Source organism: Pelodiscus sinensis, chromosome 7 (assembly GCF_052426305.1).
Source record: "Pelodiscus sinensis isolate ZL-2025 chromosome 7, ASM5242630v1, whole genome shotgun sequence".
NCBI classification, from domain to species: domain Eukaryota; kingdom Metazoa; phylum Chordata; order Testudines; family Trionychidae; genus Pelodiscus; species Pelodiscus sinensis.
The window spans coordinates 55,177,179-55,200,600 of record NC_143058.1 but is presented as its reverse complement, the minus strand read 5'-3'; the positions used below and the strand labels follow the sequence as shown (position 1 = coordinate 55,200,600).

Genomic DNA, 23,422 nt, shown 5'->3' with positions numbered 1-23,422 from the left:
TGTGAAACCCCACTTGTTATACCAGCAGGATTGTAAACCATTAATAATTCCTCTCTGGGAATGGTTATCCAGCCAGTTATGCACCCACCTTGTAGGAGCCCCATCTAAGTTGTATCTACCTAGTTTATTGATAAGAATATCATGTGAGACCGTATCAAATGCCTTACTAAAGTCTAGGTATACCACATCCACCGCTTCTCCCTTATCCACAAGACTCATTATCCTATCAAAGAAAGCTATCAGATTGGTTTGACATGATTTGTTCTTTACAAATCCATGCTGGCTGTTCCCTATCACCTTGCCACCTTCCAAGTGTTTACAGATGATTTCCTTAATTACTTGCTCCATTATCTTCCCTGGCACAGAAGTTAAACTAACTGGTCTGTAGTTTCCTGGGTTGTCCTTATTTCCCTTTTTATAAATGAGCACTATATTTGCCCTTTTCCAGTCTTCTGGAATCTCTCCTGTCTCCCATGATTTTCCAAAGATGATAGCTGGAGGCTCAGATACCTCTTCTATCAGCTCCTTGACTATACTGGGCTGACTGCCTGCGTGAATAAGTGTTTCCTGACTCAAGCTGTTTGTTTTGCTATATATTCACTCATGAATGCTTTTTGTTTAGTGTTATTTCACAAAACATACAAAAGATATATAAACATAAAATATGTTGGGGGGGATACAAAGGGGACGGGAACTATGTTCTGTGCTGTATTCTTGAGCATCTGTGGATTAGGAGCTACAATGATTAAGTAAGGAAGTATCTGGTCATAGAATTCTCCAATAGTCAAGTAAACTACCAAGAAAACCCTACCACAAAACACAAGAAGTCTGGAAAAGCAGGCTAGTTCTCATGGAGGGAAGGCCTAAACTGCTATTAGTATCCCAATAGAGTAGAATAAGGAAAATATTATTTTATGAATAAAACCCTCTTTCCATTGCTTTTGGAGATAAAAGGTGGAAACTAAAATTAAATCTGTGAAAATTATTTATAAAACAAATATGGTAAGGCAAACTAGGCAACACCAAGAAACATAATTCATTCTGTTACATTGTGGCTATGTCTAAACTACAAGGTTTTTGCGCAAAAATGGTGGTTTTTACGCAAAAACCCGCGGAGCACCCACACCTCAAGAGCGCTTTTGTGCAAGTAAATCGACAGTAAAATGGCAGAACAGAGGGCTTTTTGCGGTGTAGTTAAACCTCCTTCTACAAGGCATAACTCCTTTTAGTGCTACAGCTGTTGCACAAAAAGGCACGTGTGGATGCTCCACAGGGGTTTCTTGCACAAATAGAGCTTATCCAAAAAAGCACATGTGCTCTGATGGCCATTCTGTGAATGTCCATCAGAGCTTTCTTATGCAAGAGCATCCATGCAGTATGGATGCTCTCTTGCGCAAAAGCATATCGCTTTTCCGATGCGCTCTGAGGTGTGGACGCACTTTTGTGCAAGACATTTTTGCATCCAAACTCTTCCGCAAATGACTATATCAAAAACCCTGCAGTTTAGATATAGACAGGGTGCGTAATTAAAAAAGGCTCTCGATTAATCAGTTAACTCATGCAATCAATTTTTGAATTAATCACAACTAAAAAATAATAATGATTAATCACATGGTTAAACAACAGAATTCCAATTGAAATGTATTAAATATTTTGGACACTTTCCGACATTTCAAATATATAGATTTATATTGCAATTCAGAATATAAACTATACAGTGCTCATTTTATATTATTATGTTTGATTACAAATGTGTACTGTAAAAACGATAAAAATTGCATTTTTCAATTCATCATATAAAAGCTCTGTAAAACAATCTCTTTATCATGAGTGTTATTTTCAAATTTAATATTTTTTTGGTTACATAACTGCACTCAAACACAACAATGTAAAACTTTAGCGTCTACAAATTCACTCAGTCTCTCTTCTTATTCAGACAATTGGTAAGACAAGCAAGCTTGTTTACAGTTATAGGAGAGAATAGTGCCTGCTTCTTATTTACAATGCCACCTGAAAGTGAAACAGGTGTTTGCATGGCATTTTTGTACTTGGTGATGCAAGGTATTTATGTGCCAGATATGCTAAACATGCTTTGCCTACCACTCTGGAAAAAGCGTTTCCATTTTGATGATACTTGTTAAAAAAATAATATGTTGATTAAGTTTGTGACTGAACTTCCTGCGGGAGAATTGTATGTCTCCTGCCCTGTCTTAACCACATTCTGCTACATATTCCATGTTAGAGCAGTCTTGGATGATGACCCAGCACATTTCTTTAATGAATACTTTCACTGCAAATTTGACAAAATGCAAAGAAGGTATCAATGTAAGTTTTCCAAAATTAGCTACAGCACTCAACCCAAGATTTCAGAATCTGAAGTGTCATCAAAAATGTGAGGGCAGAGCATACTTTCAGAAGTCTTAAAAGAGCAACACTCAGATGTGTAAGCTACAAAAACTGGAAGACTCCCCCCCTCCCCCCCCCCGAAAAAATCAGCTTTCTGCTGGTGGTACCTGACTCAGAAAAGTGTGACAGCAGCTTCGCCGGCCCCCGGCCAAAGATGGGGGACCTGTTCAGAGCTCCAAAAAGGGGTGGGGCTTCCTGTGGAAGGACAAGGGCAAGGGTAGGCAACCTTCAGTGTTGCCCAGAGTATGCCATGCTGTCCCTCCCCCCCCATCCCTCACAACTAAGGTTGCCAAATGGTCTCCCCCAAAATAGTGGACTCACGGTATTCTTCCATTCTGGGGTGCCCAGAGCAGCAATCACAGACCTGCCTCCCAGCTGGGACTCCCAGGCCAGGAGGTGGGGCCAGGATCAGCACTAGGAGCCTGTGGTTGCACAGAAGCCTTGTGGGGGTGGGAGGAGTGGCTGAGAGTCCCAGCCACTCCCCCCACCTTGGCTAGGCTTCTGAAGCGCCCAGAACGGCGATCGCAGCCCCGCCTCCCAACTGGGACTCCAGGCTGGGAGGTGGGGCTGCCATCGGCACCGAGAGCCTACGATTGCACAGAAGCCTGCCGGGGGCGGGGGGAGTGGCTGGGAGTCCCAGCCACTCCCCTTGCCCACTCTCCTCACCCCCGCCAGACTTCTGCGCAATCACAGGCTCCAAGCGCTGATCGTGGCCTCGCCTTCCAGCCGCTCACCCCACCCACGCCAGGCTTCCGTCCGGATTGCGCCGCCAGAAAAATCAGAGAATACTGGACGTTGCATATGTCTGGTATTCTCTGATTTTTTTTACTGGACAAAGAGTGCAAATATCAGACTGTCCGGTAGAATACCTGGACAACTCTACTCACAACTGTTTGGATTATGATGCTCTGGCAGTGATCTAAAGGAGTTGGGGCTCTGGACATTGAACAGTGACAACAGCCAAGAGCCCTGGGCCGTTCTGAATCACTGGGCCCTGGGGCAATTGACCCCTTTGCTCCCCCTCTTGGCGGGCCTGGACTCAGAAGATAAAAATCAGCATGTGTTGGTTCACTCTGCTTTGGATCATCAACAAGCAGAACCCATTATCAGCATGGATCCATGTCCTCTGGAATGATGGTTGAAATGTGAAGGAACATATAAATTTTAATGCAGCTGGCACATAAATACCTTTCAATGCCAGTTAAAACAATGGCCTGTTATCACTTTCAGATGGCATTGGACTCAAGAAGCAGGCAGCATTATCTACCATTTATTTATTTATTTATTTATTTATTTTACAGTGCAAGTATTTGTAATAAAAAATATAAAGCGAGAACTGTATACCTTTCTTTCTTTAAATAAATAGTATTCTATTACTGTTCAACAGCGCAATTAATCACATGATTATCATGATTAATATATAATTTCTTGATAGTCCTTAGTTAAAAATGTGATTTCCAAAATAGCTTCACCTGAAATAAAAGCCCTGTCACTAGAAACAATAAGCAGCTTAGTGGCCTCCATGCTTCCCTTTAACTGTTCTAACTGTCCGCTTGCATTCTCTCTGATCAGAAATCAATAAAGGAAATAACATGAAATTCAGTACAGGCTCTCACAGCCTTACTCTACAGACAAAATTGTCTTTGTAGGTCTGCCTCTGAAGTAACTTGACCTTTTAAGAAAGTCATTCATTTCTAAACTAATTGTCTAATACAACTACACAAACAGATTTCTTCTGTAATACTACAGGTTGGACCAACGGAGGTAAAGGCTCAGCTTCCCACCACAGCCCCACTCCTGGGCTCCCCTGTACGTCACTGGCATTGCTACTAGGCACCAGACCAAGCCACTGGGCTCTGCTCCCCACTGCGCCAGCCCTGCTGACTCCAGCCTCGTACAGCCTGCATTTCCTGTTGCAGGCCCAGCTGGGGCTTCCAGCTGCCAGCCCAGCTGACGCCAGCCCATGCTGCAGTCCTGTCCCTGGCTGGCCCCAGCACCTAGCCGCCAGGCTCAAACCACAGATATTGTGGAGCAAAGTGTCCTGGATTTTAGAGGTTCAACCTGTAATATTTTTTAACCATTACAAGTATTTATGCACAATTGCTTTAGTCTCCCATGAAACCAATCCCCATCTATTTACCTTTCTTTCTGCTGAAAGCACGGTTCATGTTGAGAATCAGCCAATCAAATATATTTTCTGTTTTGTGGCACTTCAACCTGAGAAGTAATGCACAAAAGTAAAGCATTAGGAAACAAATATGTAATAAAATTCCAAGTTAGCAGATTATTTTAATAGTATGTGACATCAAAATGTTTTAAACTGAATTGGCCGACACACACACACACACACACACACACACACACACACACACACACAGGCATACGAACACTGGTGTTTGTACATGTTGATGACTACTTTTAAATCTAAGTACCTATCAAACTGCATAAGTTGCATGTACAGGTATAAGAAAGAAAATCTGTCTGGCATGCATTTGTTATATACACATATGGAATGTAACTAAAATATCCTCTTCTAATAGGCTCAAAAGGGAGATATAACGTCTGAAATAGTTAATTTAAAAGAAAGAAAACAGGGAACAGTCTGCTTATGAAAAAAACCAAACAGGTTATTCAGGAATGTGTTCTTTGAATGTCCTACTGAAACTGAATATGACATTATAATGATTGTTGGAAAGCTCACATCATTGTGATTTTACAGAGAAGAAGAAATGGATAAAATCTATACAAGACAATAAACATTAAGTCTACACAGACAGACCTTTTTTAAAATGAATGCTGAATATCTTCTGGAAAAACTCAATGAAAACATTCAGTAAGATAAGACCCTGTATTTATATTGCCCTGCATTATACCTTGAGCCTGTCAACTAAGATCGAGTTGTGCTCACTACACAGACTTGTATAGCTTTCCCAATTCCTTGAAATTAACTACCAGAAATGTTTCCTTCAGACTAGTGTCATCTGCTGATGAACATGTTCCCACCGTATCAGGCCACCTTACCTACCTTACCTCCCAGACTGGTACAGATTACATATACAGATATAAATATAAAAATCAAATTCTCTGACAGAATTCTATCCTGATTTCAGACTCTAAGCCTGATAATGTTCTTATGATTATATTTACTTTTGGTAGCATTTTACAGTCATGAAATCCTACACTTTGTATGGAAATGTCCCATTACTTCCCAGTAAAGGCAAGGTAATCTTCCTTTGAACACTATACTTAAAACACTTTTTGTTTGGTTTCTTACTCACTCATTCTCTCCCTTCCTCTGTCCAGATGCCCTACCCTACATGCTTCATCCATGGTGTTTGATAATGGCCTCCCTCTATCCTGTTCTTCTCATAGAATTTCAAGTCTCAGGAACAATGAAAAAAAATAGAGTGGGATTTTCAAAGGGGTCGTTGTTCCACCAACTACTCCCTCTAAAATGAAAGAGAATTCACCATTGATTTTGACGGGAGCACTGTTAGGCCAATACCAAATGCTTTTTATACATCTTTAGTACTTTTGTACTTCTTGTAAAAGTACAAAAGCCCCACATATGTTACTGAATTATTTCATTTAATTTTATTGTTTTATATTTGTAATGTCCATGTACTAAAACAGAAGCACACGTCACATCATAATATTTTTCATGGGTGGAGGATTAGAGCCCTCTAAAGAATGTAATATCCCAATTTACCAAAGGACTTTGGGTATGTCTACACTACAGCGCTAATTCGAACTAACTTAGTTAATTCGAACTAAGCTAATTCGAACTAACGCGTCTAGAACTAAAAACTAGTTCGAATTAGCGTTTTGCTAATTCGAACTAGCATGTCCACATTAAGTGGACCCTGAACAGGGCTTAAGGATGGCCGGAAGCAGTGCCGGCAGGTCATCACAGGAGGACTTAGAGCGTGGAGATGCTGTCTCAGGCTAGCCGAGGGCTGTTCTTAAAGGGTCCCGACCCCCACCCAGGACAGACAGTTCTCAGGGGTGCCCCGCTTGAAAACCAGTCCGGGCTTGGAATGCCCGGAGTACCCACACTGGGCACATCACACCACTCGGCCATTAGCCCGGCTGCACTTGCCGCAGGCTGCCATCTGGGGAGAGGGAGCAATTGGGGGGCTGCAGGAAAGCTTCCACCCCAGAAGCCCACAGAGCCAGCCCAGTCCTCCCCATCGGGGGCTCGTGCCCCATTCCTCCCTCACCTCCTTCCACTTACCCTTCCATAGCCCCTTTTCTTGATGTACAAAATAAAGGAGAATTGTGTTCAAAAATAGAATCTCTCTTTATTGAACAAAACTGGGGGAGACTGGGAAAAGGAGGTGGAAGAGGGGAAGAGAGAAGGTGGGAGAGGGGAGGGTAACTAAAATGATCAGGGGTTGGGAACAGGTCCCATATGAAGAGAGGCTAAAGAGACTGGGACTTCTCAGCTTAGAAAAGAGGAGACGGAGGGGGGACAGGATAGAGGTCTCTAAAAGCAGGAGTTGGGTGGAGAGGGTGCATACAGAAAAGCTCTTCATTAGTTCCCATAAAGAAGGACTAGAGGACACCAAAGGAAAGGAATGGGTAGCAGGCTTCAAACTAGTAACAGAAAGTTGTTCTTCACAAAGCAAATAGTCAACCTGTGGAACTCCTTGCTGCAGGAGGCTGTGAAGGCTACAACTAGAACAGAGTTTAAAGGGACGTGAGATCAAGTCATGGAGGTTGGGTCCATGGAGTGCTATTAGCCAGGGGGTAGGAGTGGTGTCCCTGCCCAAGGTTTGTGGAAGGCTGGAGAAGGATGGCACGAGACAAATTGCTTGGTCACTGTCTTCGGTCCATCCCCTCCAGGGTCCCTAGGGTTGGCCGCTGTCGGCAGACAGGCTACTGGGCTAGATGGACTTTTGGTCTGACCCAGTACGGCCATTATAAGCTCAGGGTTCAGGGTTGGGGGTCTCAGTGGACCACCTTGATTTTCATGCACACCTGCTCCTGGGTGGCCAGGCTGGCAGCTCTCCTGCCCTAGCCGGCCATTTTCCTGTGCCTAGTGCGGTGGTCGTGGACGACGTCCACGATGTCTGCACTAGCCCAGGCGGGTGCCCGCCTCTTGCGGTCCCGGGCAAGCTCCCGGGAGCCGCCAGCCTGGTCCCGGGAAGAGGGGGAGGGCTGGGGGGCATCGGGTGGGTGGCTCGAGCCGTGCCAGGTGCAGGGTCTGCTGGCTGGGTGCTGGCAGGCTTGCACCTGGCACGGGCACCGTAGCCAGCCCGTGCCCCTTTAAGGGGTCCGGGGCTGGGAGGGGGGCAGATGAGTTTCCCTGGTGTTGGCCAGAGTGGCCACCAGGGAAACCTGGGGAGGGCTAGCCTCCCACTAGTTCAAATTAAGGGTCTACACAGCCCTTAATTCGAACTAGTAAGTTCGAACTAGGCTTAAACCTCGTGGAATGAGGATTACCTAGTTCGAACTAAGCGCTCTGGTAGTTCAAATTAAATTCGAACTAACGGAGCGTTAGTGTAGCGCCTATGAAAGTTAGTTCGAACTAACTTTGTAGTGTAGACATACCCTATGAGATTAGCTGATTAAAGGCCTGATCCTCTTCACATTAAAGTCATTGGAAGTTTTGCCTGACTTCAGTTTCATTATTTGGATCCAAATCCCAGATTCAATTGCTGTTTTTAACAAAGACTGTGTTAGTAACCATAATCTAAAACATGGTTTATTTAAAAGTGTCATGCTGAATGTAATGGTAAGAGAGACAATGCTACCTGATTTAATATATGACACTGCTCAGATATTTATTTTATTAATTTATTTAATTATTTAATTACATATTTTTACCCCACCTCTCTATTTAAAATATTCAAGGCATCTTACACATTTTTTTAAGCACAATACAAATATATAATAATTTTAAATACGAGACCCCAGAGGGACATAAAATCTGCTAAAACTTATCAAGAAGAGGAACATACACATATAGATTCAAACATTAATAAAACGTGAGTAAAAAGGGTGGCTTTAGGCTGACACCAAAACAATGCTAGCATTGGCAATGTGCGAATATCCTGAGGAAGAGAATTCCACAGCCTGGGAGCAAAAGCTCAGAAGGCCCTGTTCTGTGTAGATGTTAATCTTTCCTCCACAAGTGGGGGAACACAAAGCAGAGCCTTCCCAGCTGACCTCAATCCCTGGGAAGGTTCATATGGGAGAAGACGGTCTTTCAGATACCCCGGACCCAACCGGTTTAGAGCTTTATAGGTCATAACTAAAACCTTAAATTGCGCCTGGAAACATACAAAAAGCCAGTGCAGCTGCCGAAGCACTGGCATAATGTGTTCCATATAACGGGTATTAGTTACGACTTGAGCAGCCGCATTTGGGACCATCTGAAGTTTCAGAAGGCTCTTTAGAGGCAGCCCCACATACAGCACATTACAGTAATCCAGTCTGGATGTAACAAGAGCATGGATCACTATGGCCAAGTCATGCTTGTTCAGGAAGGATGCAGCTGGCAAATCAGATGAAGCTGCCCGAAAGTACTCCTGGCCTCTGAAGAAATCTGGTTCTCAAATGGTAGAAAAAGGTCCAGGAGGACTTCCAAGCTGTGTACCTGTTCTTTCAAGGGTAGTGTAACCCCGTCTAGAACAGGTACCAGGCCACATTCCCGAAAAGATGGCTTCCTGATCCACAGGACCTCAGTCTTATCTGGATTCAACTTCAGCTTGACTTCATCCAAACTATCACCGCCTCCAGACACTGGTTTAGATCAGTGACCGCCACACCTGGCTCTGATATCACAGAGAAATAGAGTTGGGTCTCATCTACATATGACCCCTTATGACCTCTCCCAGCGGCTTCATGTAGATATTAAACAGCAAAGGAGACAAGATGGAACCTTGTGGGACCCCATAGCACAATCACCACAGGGTCGAATAGCAGCCCTCTACCTACACCTTCTGAAAGCGTCCCAACAAGTAGGATCAGAACCACTGCAAAACAGTGCCTCTAATACCCAACTTTGCCACAAAATACAGGTCTATGTAGCACTTTAAAGACTAACAAGATGGTTTATTAGGTGATGAGCTTTCGTGGGCCAGACCCTCTTCCTCAGATCAAATACTGGAAGAAAATTGTCACAACCATATATGCCAAAGGATACAATTAAAAAAGTGAGCACATATGAAAAGGACAAATCAAATTTCAGAACAGAAGGGGAATTGGGGGGGGGAGGTAAATGTCTGTGAGCTAATGATATTAGAGGTGATAATTGGGGAAGCTATCATCACCTAATAAGCCATCTTGTTAGTCTTTAAAGTGCTACATAGTCCTGTATTTTGTTTCAGCTACACCAGACTAACACGGCTACATTTCTATCACAACTCTGCCAGGCATTCCAGAAGGATACCATGGTCACTTAATTTCTGTGTGGCTCAGTTCCCCACTTTAATAATAGGGATAATAATATTTCCTTTCTCTTATTCTTTGTCTTGTGTATTTAAGTCCTTATTCAGAATTGCACTTAAGTATGTATTTAAGCACTGCTCCTGAATAAAGATGTTTCCCTGAATCAGGGCTAGACTATAAGCTCTTTGAGGCAGGAACCATTTATACACCATGCACACTGAGCCTACAAAACAGAGAGCTCATCTCTGTTGAGCCCTCAAGAAACTATAGTAAAATGAAACAACACATATAACAGTTACTAAATGTGTAAGGGGACTGTTACCCCTTACTAAAACTCTGTGGGAGTTTTTGGTTTGCCAGCTCGCAGTATCTGAAGGGGAAGAGTTCATGAGACTGACTGACCTCAGAGACAAAGCAACCAACACTCCAGCTCAGCCTGATTGACAGGTTGGACAGGCCAGTTGTTGTAAAGCAGGCTTTTTCTGTCCACGGCCTTCGTGTATAGCCCATCCTGCCACACAAGGCCCCTCACACAAAACCCAGATACTCAGAGGAGCATGGGCAGCACAATGCAGTTTTTGTGAATGGAATTTGACCTTATAAGCATCCTGGAACTCAAAAGCACCAAGAAAATAGGGAGGTAAGCATAACTAGATAACGCCTAGCTGAATTTACAGATAAGCCTCATTTGACCGTAGCTTGACCAGTCTTAGGGGCAAGGGGAAAAAGTAAACATAGGGTAATAAAACACAGTTGTCTCACACTAACTATGCCCCATCTGGTCCTGTCCACGAGGGGATCACGCATACATCACGAAAATTCCTATAGGGCAGTATTGTCATACTACCTCATCACTAGCCTATCAGGCCCTGCCAAATGCAGACCCTAGCATGGCACAGACACCGAAGTTTTGTATAAAAGACCCTCAATCCCTTTGTTCAACGGCGGTTCCGTATATTGAGGGCACGTGTCTTTTTTTTGCCCGGCTAAAGGATTGATCACCCTGAGGCTGCCTCCCCACCCTTCGAGTCAAATATAGGGGTGCACGAGTCCTGAGCATGCTCCAAGTTCTAGTGTGTCTTTCTGAAGCAAAATTCAGGACAATGTGTCTTTCTGTTATTGTTTCTGGATTTGTAAGTATTGCTTTAAATGTATTAGTTATTGGTTTAATTAATAGTTAGATTGTGTTAATTTCACTGTGTAATTCTGTAAAGCGTATCTAAGTTCTGTTAACCACACTGTGTAAATTGTATAATTTTGTGTTGTATAGTAGTGTTGTATTTAGGTTAAGTATAAATGTTAGAAATAGAAGCCCCGGAGTTGTTAAGTTGTAAAAGTAGATTTATGTCTAACTCCGCCAGCTGTCCTAAAATAACCATAGAGTTATGGCTTTCGATGGTTCTTTTATTATCATTACTTTGGCTTTGTTTTTTGTATTTTTTATTTGTATGCTGCGTTGTCTTAGGCAAATTAGGGATAGTGATTTGATATGAGTGAATTGTAATCAAAGAATTGTAATCAGTTGGCTATAATTGTGCCCAAGCTTTTCTACACAGTAAAAGTATTGAGCAATTGCTAGTTTAAACACCTATTTGGTAATTATTGGTTTTGACCACTTAATAAAAATCATTTGTTTCACCATCATCCAGTAGTTTTCACTGGGTAGTCAGCTTTAACCCTTGAGGCTCCCATCACATCACCGAACCAAGGTGCAACACCAATGAGGAAAGGGAGAAGCCAGGCCCCGTCCTCCCTGTGAGCTGGGATTGTTCTGGCTCTCTCTCTGAACAAACAAGCTGTGTGCAGAAGAGGTCCTGCAAAGACAGAGAGCTGAAATAGGAGTACAAGCTGTGTGAAGAAGTCCTGCAAAAACAGGGAGCTGAGAGACAGCCCTAGCAAAGCAAGCTGTGTGCTGAGGGGCAGTTTTGCAGCAGCTGAGCCTGACACACACAGCTCAAGAGCGCAGACCCTGTGTTGAGCAGCAGACTGGCAGTGCTCAGAGAGCCAAAAGGAGCAGAGAAGCAACGCAAGAAGTTAGAGACTGGCCACACAGCACAGCCTGCAGCTGGATGTGGTGAGCAGCTGGGAACTGCAAAGTGTGGGGAGAGGCTCTGGACTGGGAGAGGGGTCTGGCCACTTAGAGCTTGAGGCTGTGTGGGCACTGCCAGAGCAAGTGTGTCCAGCCTGCAGCCCCCTGCAGCACATCCAAGGCCTCTAAGGGGCCTCTAAGGAAGAGACTGTGAACTGTCCTTACACTCTGCAGACTGCTGTTTTGATGTCCCTGTGCTACAGAGCAGGGCTGTGTGTTCTCATTTAACCATTCTCATTTTTTTCTTATTCTTTTCTCTTTAATCAGTTGTTGTTTAATAAATTGTATTTGCTTTGAACCTTATGAAGTGACCACTGGGCCAAGAAGGCCTGCAGTGTAAAGAGAGCACCTCGGAGTGGGGACACCCTAACTCCTGCCCCTAGTGACTACAAGGTCGGGGATTAAGCCCCAGGAAACCTGGGCCCAGCCTTGTTGGGGTTTCGAGGGCTCTGCTACTCAGGAGAGTGGAGGGGGAGCCCTCAGGATCAGGGAGCAGTGGGGTAAATGAAGTGGGAGCGGGGACTCAGATCCTTTCGTTGGTTCATTTCACCGGGGTGTATAGAAGCCAGGAAAGTTCCCCACAATAGCGGGACCATTCCCCCGCTTACAAATGTATTAATGTCCCGATGGTTTAAAATACAAAAGTAACCAAGCATAACTTCTGAGGCTAAATGAGAAATCCCACAAAAGAAGGTAATTTACAAATATAATTTACTTTTGTGTTATTGAACTTTTAGCATAATTAAACAAATATCAAATTTTTACGCTTGATATAACTTCACCGATTTGAGTCCAAAAGGAATTTATACCAAAGGTAGATTAAGTTACGATGAATACAATTAAAATAGCTGCTTTATCAGTTTCTAAAAAATCTGGTACCATTCTGAAGTTTGTTTCCTCCTTTTGTGTTTACATATGTTGAATTTCTGAGAGCTATTTGAAAATAAAGCTTATATTTTTTCTGTAAAGAGCAAGGGTGAAAGTTAACATTTGAAGCCAAAGTCATACTATTGCTTATTTTATTTAAAAAAAAAAAGTGCTGAACTTTTAATCAGAGATTAGATTGAAATTATTTTTGCAATGAAACCCAACTGGGATTAAATACAATTGATCAGACTATAAATTAGAAGGAAATTGACAGCAGCTTTTATTAATAATAAACATTTACCACATATATTTCTTTTCCCATACAATTGGAAGTGTATTAAAACTGAGCAGGGGAACTCAGCTTGCAACTACTTTTCACTGTTCTCAAATATTATTTGTTTTGACTCCATTTTAGTGTTATCAGCTCTATGAATCTCATATAAGGACACTATAAAACACAAATACGATCTGGTCCAATAATCAACATCATCTACAGACGTCTGTCCATTGACTTCAATGAGCTATAAACTAGATATGAAATGCTGTGAAGAATGTGGGAGGTAGCCATATTAATATGTGAATAAGTGAAAAAGAGAGACAGCGTGAGACTGTGTGCAAATATTATATGTGGATTTGAAGGTTATTGATTGCAGGCTAAAAGGTGGCCAAGGGTCAAATCTTGCAAGAATCCAAAACAATGTCTCTAGAAAAACACAGCTGCTTGATGTTCAAATGGACAATACCAGAAATCTACTGAATTACACTACAGCGCTAATTCGAACTAACTTAACTCAAATTAGTTAATTCGAACTAAGCTAATTCGAATTAGTGCATCTAGACCTAAAACTAATTCAAATTAGCATTTTGCTAATTCAAAATAGCACATCCACATTGAGTGGACCCTGAATTGAAGGTAAGGCTGTCCGGAACCAGTGTCGGCAGGGCATCAGGATCGGACTTAAGTGTGTGGGGCTGCTGCCTCAGGCTAGCCGAGGGCTGTGCTTAAAGGGACCTGACTCCCCATCTCGGACAAACAGTTCTCAGGTTTCTCTGCTTGCTGGTCTACCTCGCTGAGGGACAGCAAAGCATTTGTGTCTCTGAGTGCTGTGCTGGCCCTCACTCAGGACACCACAGCACTCTGCAACATGGAACCAGACCTGCCCCTGGGGACTCTGCTGCGTCTCGTGGACATGTTGCCGGCAGTCTGGCTGCACTGTCTGCAGGCTGCTATCCGGGAGGACCATCGAGGGGATGTCAGGATCCAGAGGGACCTGCAGGAGAGCTTCCACCGTGAGGAGCGCTAACAGTCTCCCTGGTCTGCCCCACTGGGGGCTTGTGCCCCATTCCTTCCTCTCGTCCTTCCACTTACTCTTCCCTAGCCCCCCCATTCCTGATGTCAAATAAAAGACATGTATTTTCAAAAATAACAACTCTCTTTATTCAACACAACTGGGGAGGGGGAATGAAACTGTGGGGAGACGGGGGAAAGGAGGCGGGAGAGGGCAGGAGAGAGGGTGGGAGAGGGGAGGGGGAAAACTGGGAGGAGGGAGCTGGAAGGGGGAAGCAAGGGGAAAAAGGGGGAGGGTAAACTCAGGGATCAGGAGTTGGGGTCTCACCGGGCCAACCACTTCCCAGCACAGCAAGGGAGGGGGCCTCGGCGTCCCCAGGGAGATTGGGTGGAGGGTGCAGAGGAAGCAGTGGGAGTGGGGGCAGGAGTGGGAGGGGAGACAGTAGATGGGGGGGCAGCAGGCGCAGGACCGGCACGGGGCACCATACTCTGCAGCTGGGCCTGCAGGGTAGCGTTTCCGGCTCAGTCCTCATCCAGCTGCTCCTGGCGGAGGTGCAGGTCTTCCCACATCCAGGCCTCGACGGTGTGGTGCAGGGCTCACAGGACACCCAGGTGCTGGTCTCAGTATTCCTGCCATGTGGTGGTGATCCGGAGCAGGCCGCGGGTACGGGAGCATGTTCCGGGAGGGCTGGTGCGCCCTGCACAAGCAGCTTGTGTGGCTGTAGAGAAAGAAGAGAAGTGGTCAGTTCTCCCTGGGGACACAGTGGATGATGCCCAGCCCCGCCCTGTGACGTGACGGCGACCGTGCCCTGCACCATCAGAGCCGCTGTGCTTGCACAGAGGCCATGGTCAAGATGTCTGACTCTCCCCAGGACTGGGAGCTTCCCCAAGACCGCACCCATGCCCCTGTGCCATGTATAGTATGGCCAGGGCGGGGGAGGGGAAATGTCCCCTGCCTCTGTGTAGAGGAGGTGTGTGAAGGGAGGGCGTCTTGCTGGGTCCCACCCCAGGGTCGGGAGCATGTCAGGTCTCTTCACACACGTGTGTGCCTATTGGGCCACGGCCCCTGGGTGTCATGCAGCTGGAGCCACCTGCCCAAGGGTGGCATGGCACGTGCTTGCACGTGCACAGGTGGCTGCGTGATCCGTGGGAGGCATGGCCCATGTGTGCAGTCCCTGGTCTCCCTCCCTGCCTCCCCCCCGGGCAGGGTACAGTGCTGGCGCTTACCCAGTATGACCTCCCTGGATGACCCTGCTGACTCCGGTGCTGGAACACCTGGTGGTGGCCCCTCCGATGCACCCAGGTCAGGGCCCTCCGATCCCGGCTTGCTGCCTCTTGGGTTGGCGCGGACCACCCCGCCCCCCAAGAGTTGGTTGAGGTCATGAACGTCATTGAGGTTTGGGGGCAGGCCCCCAACGTCCATGATCTCTGCACTAGGAGGAGGAATGTGGCAGTAGGGGAAGTAGGGGCAGGTGGCAGCTCCTGTTGCAGTGCCACCCCTGGTGTATGCCTGCCGCAGCTCCTTAACTTTCAGGCACACCTGCTCCTGGGTGCGCCTGTGTCCCTTTCGGGCCATGGTGGCCACTATGCAGACGTAGACGGCCACATTCCTCCTCCTAGTGCGGAGATCATGGACGTTGGGGGCCTGCCCCCAAACCTCAATGACGTCCATGACCTCCGCACTAGTCCAGGAGGGTGCGCACCATCTATGGCCCCTGGCTGGCCCCTGGGTGCTGAGGGACTGGGTGGGGGGACGGCTGACTATCACTGGCTCCCTGGCTCATCCTGGGGCCACTGGGTCAGGGGCAGAGACTACTGGCAGGGCTGGCTCTGGCAAGTGCCATCTGGCCAGAGTCTACCCCTTTAAGGGCCCTGGGGCTGGGGGAGAGGAGAGGAGTTTTCCTGGTTTGGCCCAGAGTGGCCACCAGGGGGAACCTGGGAAGGGCTAGCCTCCAGCTAGTTCGAATTAAGTGGCTACGCAGCCCTTAATTCAAACTACTTAATTCGAACTAGGCGTTACTCCTCGTAGAATGAGGTTTACCTAGTTCGAATTAAGCGCTCTGCTATTTCAAATTAAATTTGAAATAGTGGTTTGCATGTGTAGCCCCTATTAAAGTAAATTCAAACTAATGGCTGTTAGTTCGAATTAACTTTGTAGTGTAGACATACCCTGCATGAGTAAGTTTGACCAGGGTCAGGAGCTTACTTGAAACTTCAGGTGATCTGGCAGGAACTTTCAAATGAAGAATCTTCGAAATGGATAAAAGACACGAGGAGTCCTGTGGCACCTTATAGACTAACTGAAGTGTAGGAGCATAAGCTTTCGTGGGCAAAGACCCACTTCGTCAGATGCATGTAGTGGAAATTTCCAGAGGCAGGAATAAATATGCAGGCCAGGATCAGGCTGGAGATGACGAGGTGGATCCAATCAAGGAGGATGAGGCCTTGATTGTGTCAACTCTGGATTAAACAAAGACTGTGAATGGCTTGCTAACTACAAAAGCAGCTTCTGCTCTCTTGGAATTCACACCTCCAGATCAGCTGCTAGAAGTGGACCTCATCCTCCTTGATTGGATCCACCTCGTCATCTCCAGCCTGATCCTGGCCTGCATATTTATTCCTGCCTCTGGAAATTTCCACTACTTGCCTCTGACGAAGTGGGTCTTTGCCCACGAAAGCTTATGCTCCTACACTTCAGTTAGTCTATAAGGTGCCACAGGACTCCTCGTCGCTTTTGCAGATTCAGACTAACACGGCTACCCCTCTGATACTGGATAAAAGACAGTCTGTCTTGAGAAAGATACAGGCTGACTGAGGCACAGACTATCAGAGAGAAAGCAAATTTAGTGGGCAACCTCTCTCCTATAATATCAAGGCCAGGGCTAAGTTTAGGCAAGACAATATGCTTTTAAGGCTTTTGTCATTTTTAACTCTTTTCTCTCTACTTAGGCTGTTCCTGGGAATAAATTAATCATACACTGATGTGAACAATCTGGTCTCTGTATTTACTAGCCGGTCACTGTTCCAGGAGAGAATTCTGTAGCTGGGGGCAAACCCTTCTGGACCTGGTATGGATAACATGGTTGAGGAAACAGGTTTTTACAAAATTGTGATCCAGTCAAAAGAGTGCTCTATCACAGCATTCTACTCTGAGGGTATGTCTACACTACCCCGCTAGTTCGAACTAGCGGGGTAATGTAGGCATACCGCACTTGCAAATGAAGCCCGGGATTTGAATTTCCCAGGCTTCATTTGCATAAGCGGGGAGCCGCCATTTTTAAAACCCCGCTGGTTCGAACCCCGTGCAGCGCGGCTACACGGGGCTCGAACTAGGTAGTTCGGACTAGGCTTCCTATTCCGAACTACCGGTACACCTCGTTCCATGTTCCTTGTTCCTCGTTCCACGAGGTGTACCGGTAGTTCGGAATAGGAAGCCTAGTCCGAACTACCTAGGTCGAGCCCCGTGTAGCCGCGCTGCACGGGGTTCGAACCAGCGGGGTTTTAAAAATGGCAGCTCCCCGCTTATGCAAATGAAGCCCGGGAAATTCAAATCCCGGGCTTCATTTGCAAGTGCGATATGCCTACATTACCCCGCTAGTTCGAACTAGCGGGGTAGTGTAGACATACCCTGAGAGACTTGCAGGCCTCATTTGAAACAGCTATCTATGGAGGACCAGAGAGAGATCAGAGGTGCAGCTCACTCCTGAACTGTAACAGATGTTGTTTACTTTAGTTACGGATATCACTGTGCCATTGGGAGGCATAAATGTCAAAAAGAATAAAGGAGCTTGTGACAAGCAAAGGTGTCAGGGAAAAAAAGGGGAAAACAAACTACTGCATCCTGCATCTTAAAAGGAACACAAGCCTCTGTGTAGAGCATTTCTCCATCTCGGAACTAGGTATTTTCTTCCTTCTTCTTCAAAAATCAAAACCAAACCTCTTTAATCAATAGCTAACTTACATCTGATTCTGCAATATGCATAGCTGCCAACATGCAAAGCATTTTGGCAGGGACAATTCTCCACACAGGCTGGGTAGCTAGGGTCTGGCCCATCTGAGGGTTGTACATTCACTGCGAGGAATTTTAGGTTATTTTCTTCTTTGAGGAAGAAGAATAAAAAAAACAAAAACAAAAAACTCACAAACAATAAAATTCATAAAATACACTCAGCAGCCTCTGAGCAGTGTGAATTCTAGCAGTTCACCTGGCAGGTGGAGACATAGCTTTGAAGCTATTAAAAGAACTTACACTAGAGTAACTGGTGATATGTAAAGACATCTCTTTCCCTTTCCTCTTTGTCTCCATTTCATCAATATATTTAGGTAGGGGGCAGAAAGGGATACTGCCTGAGACAGCTATGTGGGGTAGACTGGTGAGGAGAGTCGAGGCAAAGCTATGCGGTGAGGGAAGCTGGAAAAATGAGGTGGTGTTGATGGGAGTTTTTGAGGGTAACTGGACTCTGGGCTTTGAAAAGGAAGGGTTCCTGGAGCCGGTACTTTCCCTCTCAACTTACCTCCTTCCTGAGCATTCCTCCTACACTCATATCTAGCAAAGGAGCAGCAAAGGGGGAGGCAGAGTGGCAGCTTGGTTGCCCACTAAGCAGACCCACCATAGTAGTCAGTGGCTGCCAGAAAACTGTGAAGGGGTAACACGAAACTCTTAACTGCTCCAGAATTCAGTTAGGGTGATAAGTTCCAGGACAGTTGTTTATAACTTAGGATAGCTTTGCACAGATTGGGAGAGCTGGCAACTATGCAGGGGATTAAACAAAGTATCGTAACTTACAGTCTTGTATTTCCTTCTTTGCTGGCTGAGCTAGACAGGGCCCCTCTCTCACATTTCACTGACTCTTTTTCACAACACTGCTGTAGTAAACCTCTAGTTAAAACCTTACAGTATCTCTTCACTATGCATTTAAACCTGAGAGTTTACCTAGCCTAGGTATGAGCATCCTCACTACAAAGCCTTACCAACACTACAATGTGTCCTTTGTTTCTGTATTCCCACATGCATGTCTAGGGGCTTCTCTCAAGGTTCTTTTGGCTAAGGTGCTCTAGGGTTTTCTCTTGGGCAATTGTGTCAGTTGTGGGAGAGTTTGCCCTTCTATGGGCAAAGTGGGAAGGGCATCAGATTTTGTCTGAAGCCTCACTGCAAAATGGTGGGTTCTAACATAAGTTAAACTGAATCCTGGTCTCTAACCTAATTTCTTACCCACATAAACTAGCTCAGACTTAAGTTCTTCCAAAATCAGTTAGAGGATTCTTTTGTATGAATGGAAAGAGAGTTTGGGCTAACACCTGGCGAGGAGCCCAGTGTAAATATAAAATGGAGACACAACTCAAGGGTGTGGTGTCTCAAGCTGGATTTTTTTATATATATATATATATTTGTGATTAACTCCTGGCTCTTCCAAAATACAAAAGGTTCTTTTAAGCAAGTTCAACAAAACCAGACCAAGAGAAAGTACATAGGCCAAGCCATTTTGGAGCATTGAATGAACTAAAATATTTCTTAGAAATGTCAACAGTGAACTAAAAACCTTCAAACACAACAGGTAACATTTTTAAAAGCATCCAAGTGACCCAAGACTCTAACTCCCATTTTATAAAGTGGCTTAGGTACTTAAGAGCATAAATCCAGTGAATAAATTGCTGTTGACACTGAGGCTTTGTTTCACTTTGGAGCTTTTGAAAATTCTGCTCAATAGCTTTAAAATTCCATTTCTGATTCTTAACAAACTGTGCTTTTGGCAAACTATCCTGGGATGATGTGTGACATTGGGGAATTCCAGGAAGATTGGGGGGTTTATTTTTGAGAAAAAGTACGAGGGAATCGGGCTTCGAAATTTGGGCTTGCAATTATAGAAAGGTGACTTCAACTTTAACTATAGAATGACTACTTCTGCTTCACAAGCTTTATGAATTTACATGACTGAACTGAATTACACTTAATATGACAATGAGATAAAAAAACTTGTGACTGTGAAATAAAGTCTCTCATTCTGATTTTGTCTCCAGTGTTATGCAAAGGCTTTACCAACTAGTCAGCTGATGGCAATCTTACAAGTTCCAACTACAAATACAATAAACAAATTAAAACACAGATCTTGCAAACAGAAACTTTAATAATTCAGCAATCTCTGAATTCTCATGAGACATGCTGCTGCTGCTGTGACTAACAATTCTAATGTGGAAACTGATTACAAACTGCAGCCTGGTAGCCAGTGGGCTGAAAAGGGAATGAAAGTAGATGCACTGAAAAATTACACTAGATATAGATTGTCTAGACAATGTGGACATAATGGCATGCTTCATACTTGCTCTGCAAACATGAAGTATCAGTATGGCTTATGCCATTGCTTCAGCCATACAGAAAATTGTTTGTTTGAACATTTTTTTTGACCACTCCTTCTCTCCCAGTTGTCTGATCCACTGGCACTTACACAGCTCATTCCCAAACATTCCCCCCTTGGTCTGATTACTTCACTGCCAGACAATTCTTTACAACTTCTGTAACCTCTGTCTCCTAGCTCCAATATATTTTTCTCCTATTGAAGACTTTTATCACTATGCAGCATTTTCCAGCTCTGAAGCTGAGCTCTCTGTAACCTTCCTCTGCAATTTGACACCACTCTGATACCTACCTTAACAGAAAAAAAACCCATCAACTTTATTTCACCAGTTAAAAGGCTGACCATATGAGGACATTTGTAAAACATGTAATAGTGACAAATCAAACAGATTCTATGAATAAATGAACACCTCCCTTCAAATCTAAAGCCAGGACTAACAGTGAAAGGCTACAAAGAAGCCATAAATAAAAGGGAGAGAACATCACTGAATAATCACAACACATTCTCCTCTCCCTATGTTGTCGCTCGGTATTGCGTGCGGGTAGTAGGTGGTGTTGGTAACCTGTGATACGCAGGTATAAGACTAGATGAGCTAGTTTTCCCTTCGACCTTAAACTCCATGACGCTAGAGCTCTTGCATAGCACTGGCAAATCCTCAGTTAGGGTAAATTAGCACAGCTCCATTGATTGAATTGGAGGGATCTGGCTCTCTATTGCATTTGTATACATTACAGCAGAGGTGAGCAAATACCAGTAGATCTGGTCTGCCAGGGTTAGCCCTAGGTGGGCCCCCATACCACCGTATTTACCTGCACAGGAATGGGGGATCACAGCTCTTGTTGGCTGCGGTAACTGTTCTTGGCCAATGGGAGCTGCGATTGTCCATACCTGTGGAGATGCAAGTAAATATAACAGCAGCAGCTGCCACCCACCAGGGGCTATCCTTGTACTTCCCATCCATAGGTTACATACACATGGAGATGGGGGAATCATAGGGTACGTCTACACTAGAGCGCTAATTCGAACTAACTTAGTTCGAATTAGTTAATTCGAACTAAGCTAATTCGAACTAACGCGTCTAGAACTAAAAACTAGTTCGAATTAGCATTTTGCTAATTCGAACTAGCAAGTCCACATTGAGTGGACTCTGAACAGGGCTTACGGATGACCGGAAGCAGTGCCGGCAGGGCATCAGAGGAGGACTTAGAGCGTGGAGATGCTGTCTCAGGCTAGCCGAGGGCTGCGCTTAAAGGGTCCCGACCCCCACCCCGGACAGACAGTTCTCAGGGGTGCCCCGCTTGCAAAGCAGTCCTGGCTTGGATTGCCTGGACTACCCACACTGGGCACATCACAGCACCGGCCATCAGACCGACTGCACTTGCCACAGGCTGCCATCTGGGGAGAGGGGGCAATCGGGGGGCTGCAGGAGAGCTTCCACCCCCAGAAGCCCGCAGAACCAGCCCAGTCCTCCCCATCGGGGGCTCGTACCCCATTCCTCCCTCACCTCCTTCCACTTACCCTTCCCTAGCCCCCCTTCTTATTGATGTACAAAATAAAGATAACGTTTCTTCCAACATTGACTCTGTCTTTATTGAACAAAACTGGGGGAGACTGGGAAAAGGAGGTGGGAGAGGGGAAGAGAAAGGCTAGGAGAGGGGAGGGCAACTAACATGATCAGGGGTTGGGAACAGGTCCCAGACGAAGAGAGGCTACAGAGACTGGGACTGTTCAGCTTAGAAAAGAGGAGATGGAGCGGGGACAGGACAGAGGTCTCTAAAAGCAGGGGTTGGGTGGAGAGGGTGCATACAGAAAACTTCTTCATGAGTTCCCATAAAGAAGAACTAGAGGACACCAAAGGAAAGGAATGGGTATCAGGCTTGAAACTAGTAAGAGAAAGTTGTTCTTGACAAAGCAAATAGTTAACCTGCGGAACTCCTTGCTGCAGGAGGCTGTGAAGGCTACAACTAGAACAGAGTTGAAAGGGAAGTGAGATCAAGTCATGGAGGTTGGGTCCATGGAGTAGTCTTAGCCAGGGGGTAGGAGTGGTGTCCCTGCCCAAAGTTTGTGGAAGGCTGGAGAGGGATGGCACGAGACAAATGGCTTGGTCACTGTCTTCGGTCCATCTCCTCCAGGGTCCCTAGGGTCAGCCGCTGTCGGCAGACAGGCTACTGGGCTATATGGACCTTTGGTCTGACCCAGGACAGCCATTGTAAGCTCAGGGCTCAGGGTCGGGGGTCTCAGTGGACCCCCTTGATTTTCATGCACACCTGCTCCTGGGTGGCCAGGCTGGGAGCTCTCCTGCCCTAGACGACCACTTTCCTGTGCCTAGTGCGGAGATCGTGGACGAGGTCCACGATGTCCGCACTAGCCCAGGAAGGTGCCCGCCTCTTGCGGTCCAGGGCAAGCTCCCTGGAGCCGCCAGCCTGGTCCCGGGAAGAGGGGGTGGGCTGGGGGACATCGGGTGGGTGGCTCGATCCGTGCCAGGTGCAGGGCCAGCCCGTGCCCCTTTAAGGGGTTCGGGGCTGGGAGGGGGGCAGACGAGTTTCCCTGGTGTTGGCCAGAGTGGCCACCAGGGAAACCTGGGGAGGGCTAGCCTCCCACTAGTTCGAATTAAGGGGCTACACACCCCTTAATTCGAACTAGCTAGTTCGAACTAGGCTTAATCCTCGTAAAATGAGGATTACCTAGTTCGAACTAAGTGCTCCGCTAGTTCGATTCAAATTCGAACTAGCGGAGCGCTAGTGTAGCGGCTATGAATGTTAGTTCGAACTAACGTCCGTTAGTTCGAACTAACATTCTAGTGTAGACATACCCATAAAGACAGAGTTAATAACTGCAGAACTTCTGTCAAAATCCCATTTCATTATTCGTTACATCCTTCCTTCACAAATGCTGGGGCACGGAGTGGATACAGGTCTCTTCCATTTCCTTCTGTCATTTGCTGTTATTTCCATCTGCTCCAAGGTGTTGAGGTTGGCTGTTCTGCCCTCCCTGCTAAGGTTCTTCTTTAGGTTTCTCTTGGAT

At 45.7% G+C, this 23,422-nt stretch overlaps 1 protein-coding gene across 14 annotated transcripts in view; it reads right to left on the bottom strand.

The window, feature by feature from the left end:
- The window catches only part of GULP1 (GULP PTB domain containing engulfment adaptor 1), a 372,795-nt gene that overhangs the window by 176,915 nt on the left and 172,458 nt on the right, over positions 1–23,422 (bottom strand). For all 14 annotated transcript variants that reach the window (XM_075933787.2, XM_075933780.2, XM_075933784.2 and 11 more), the window contains one exon: positions 4,547–4,623. In XM_075933787.2, coding sequence (XP_075789902.1) covers positions 4,547–4,574 — 28 coding nt within the window. In that variant the 5' untranslated portion in view covers positions 4,575–4,623. The remainder of the gene's footprint in view (positions 1–4,546; positions 4,624–23,422) is intronic.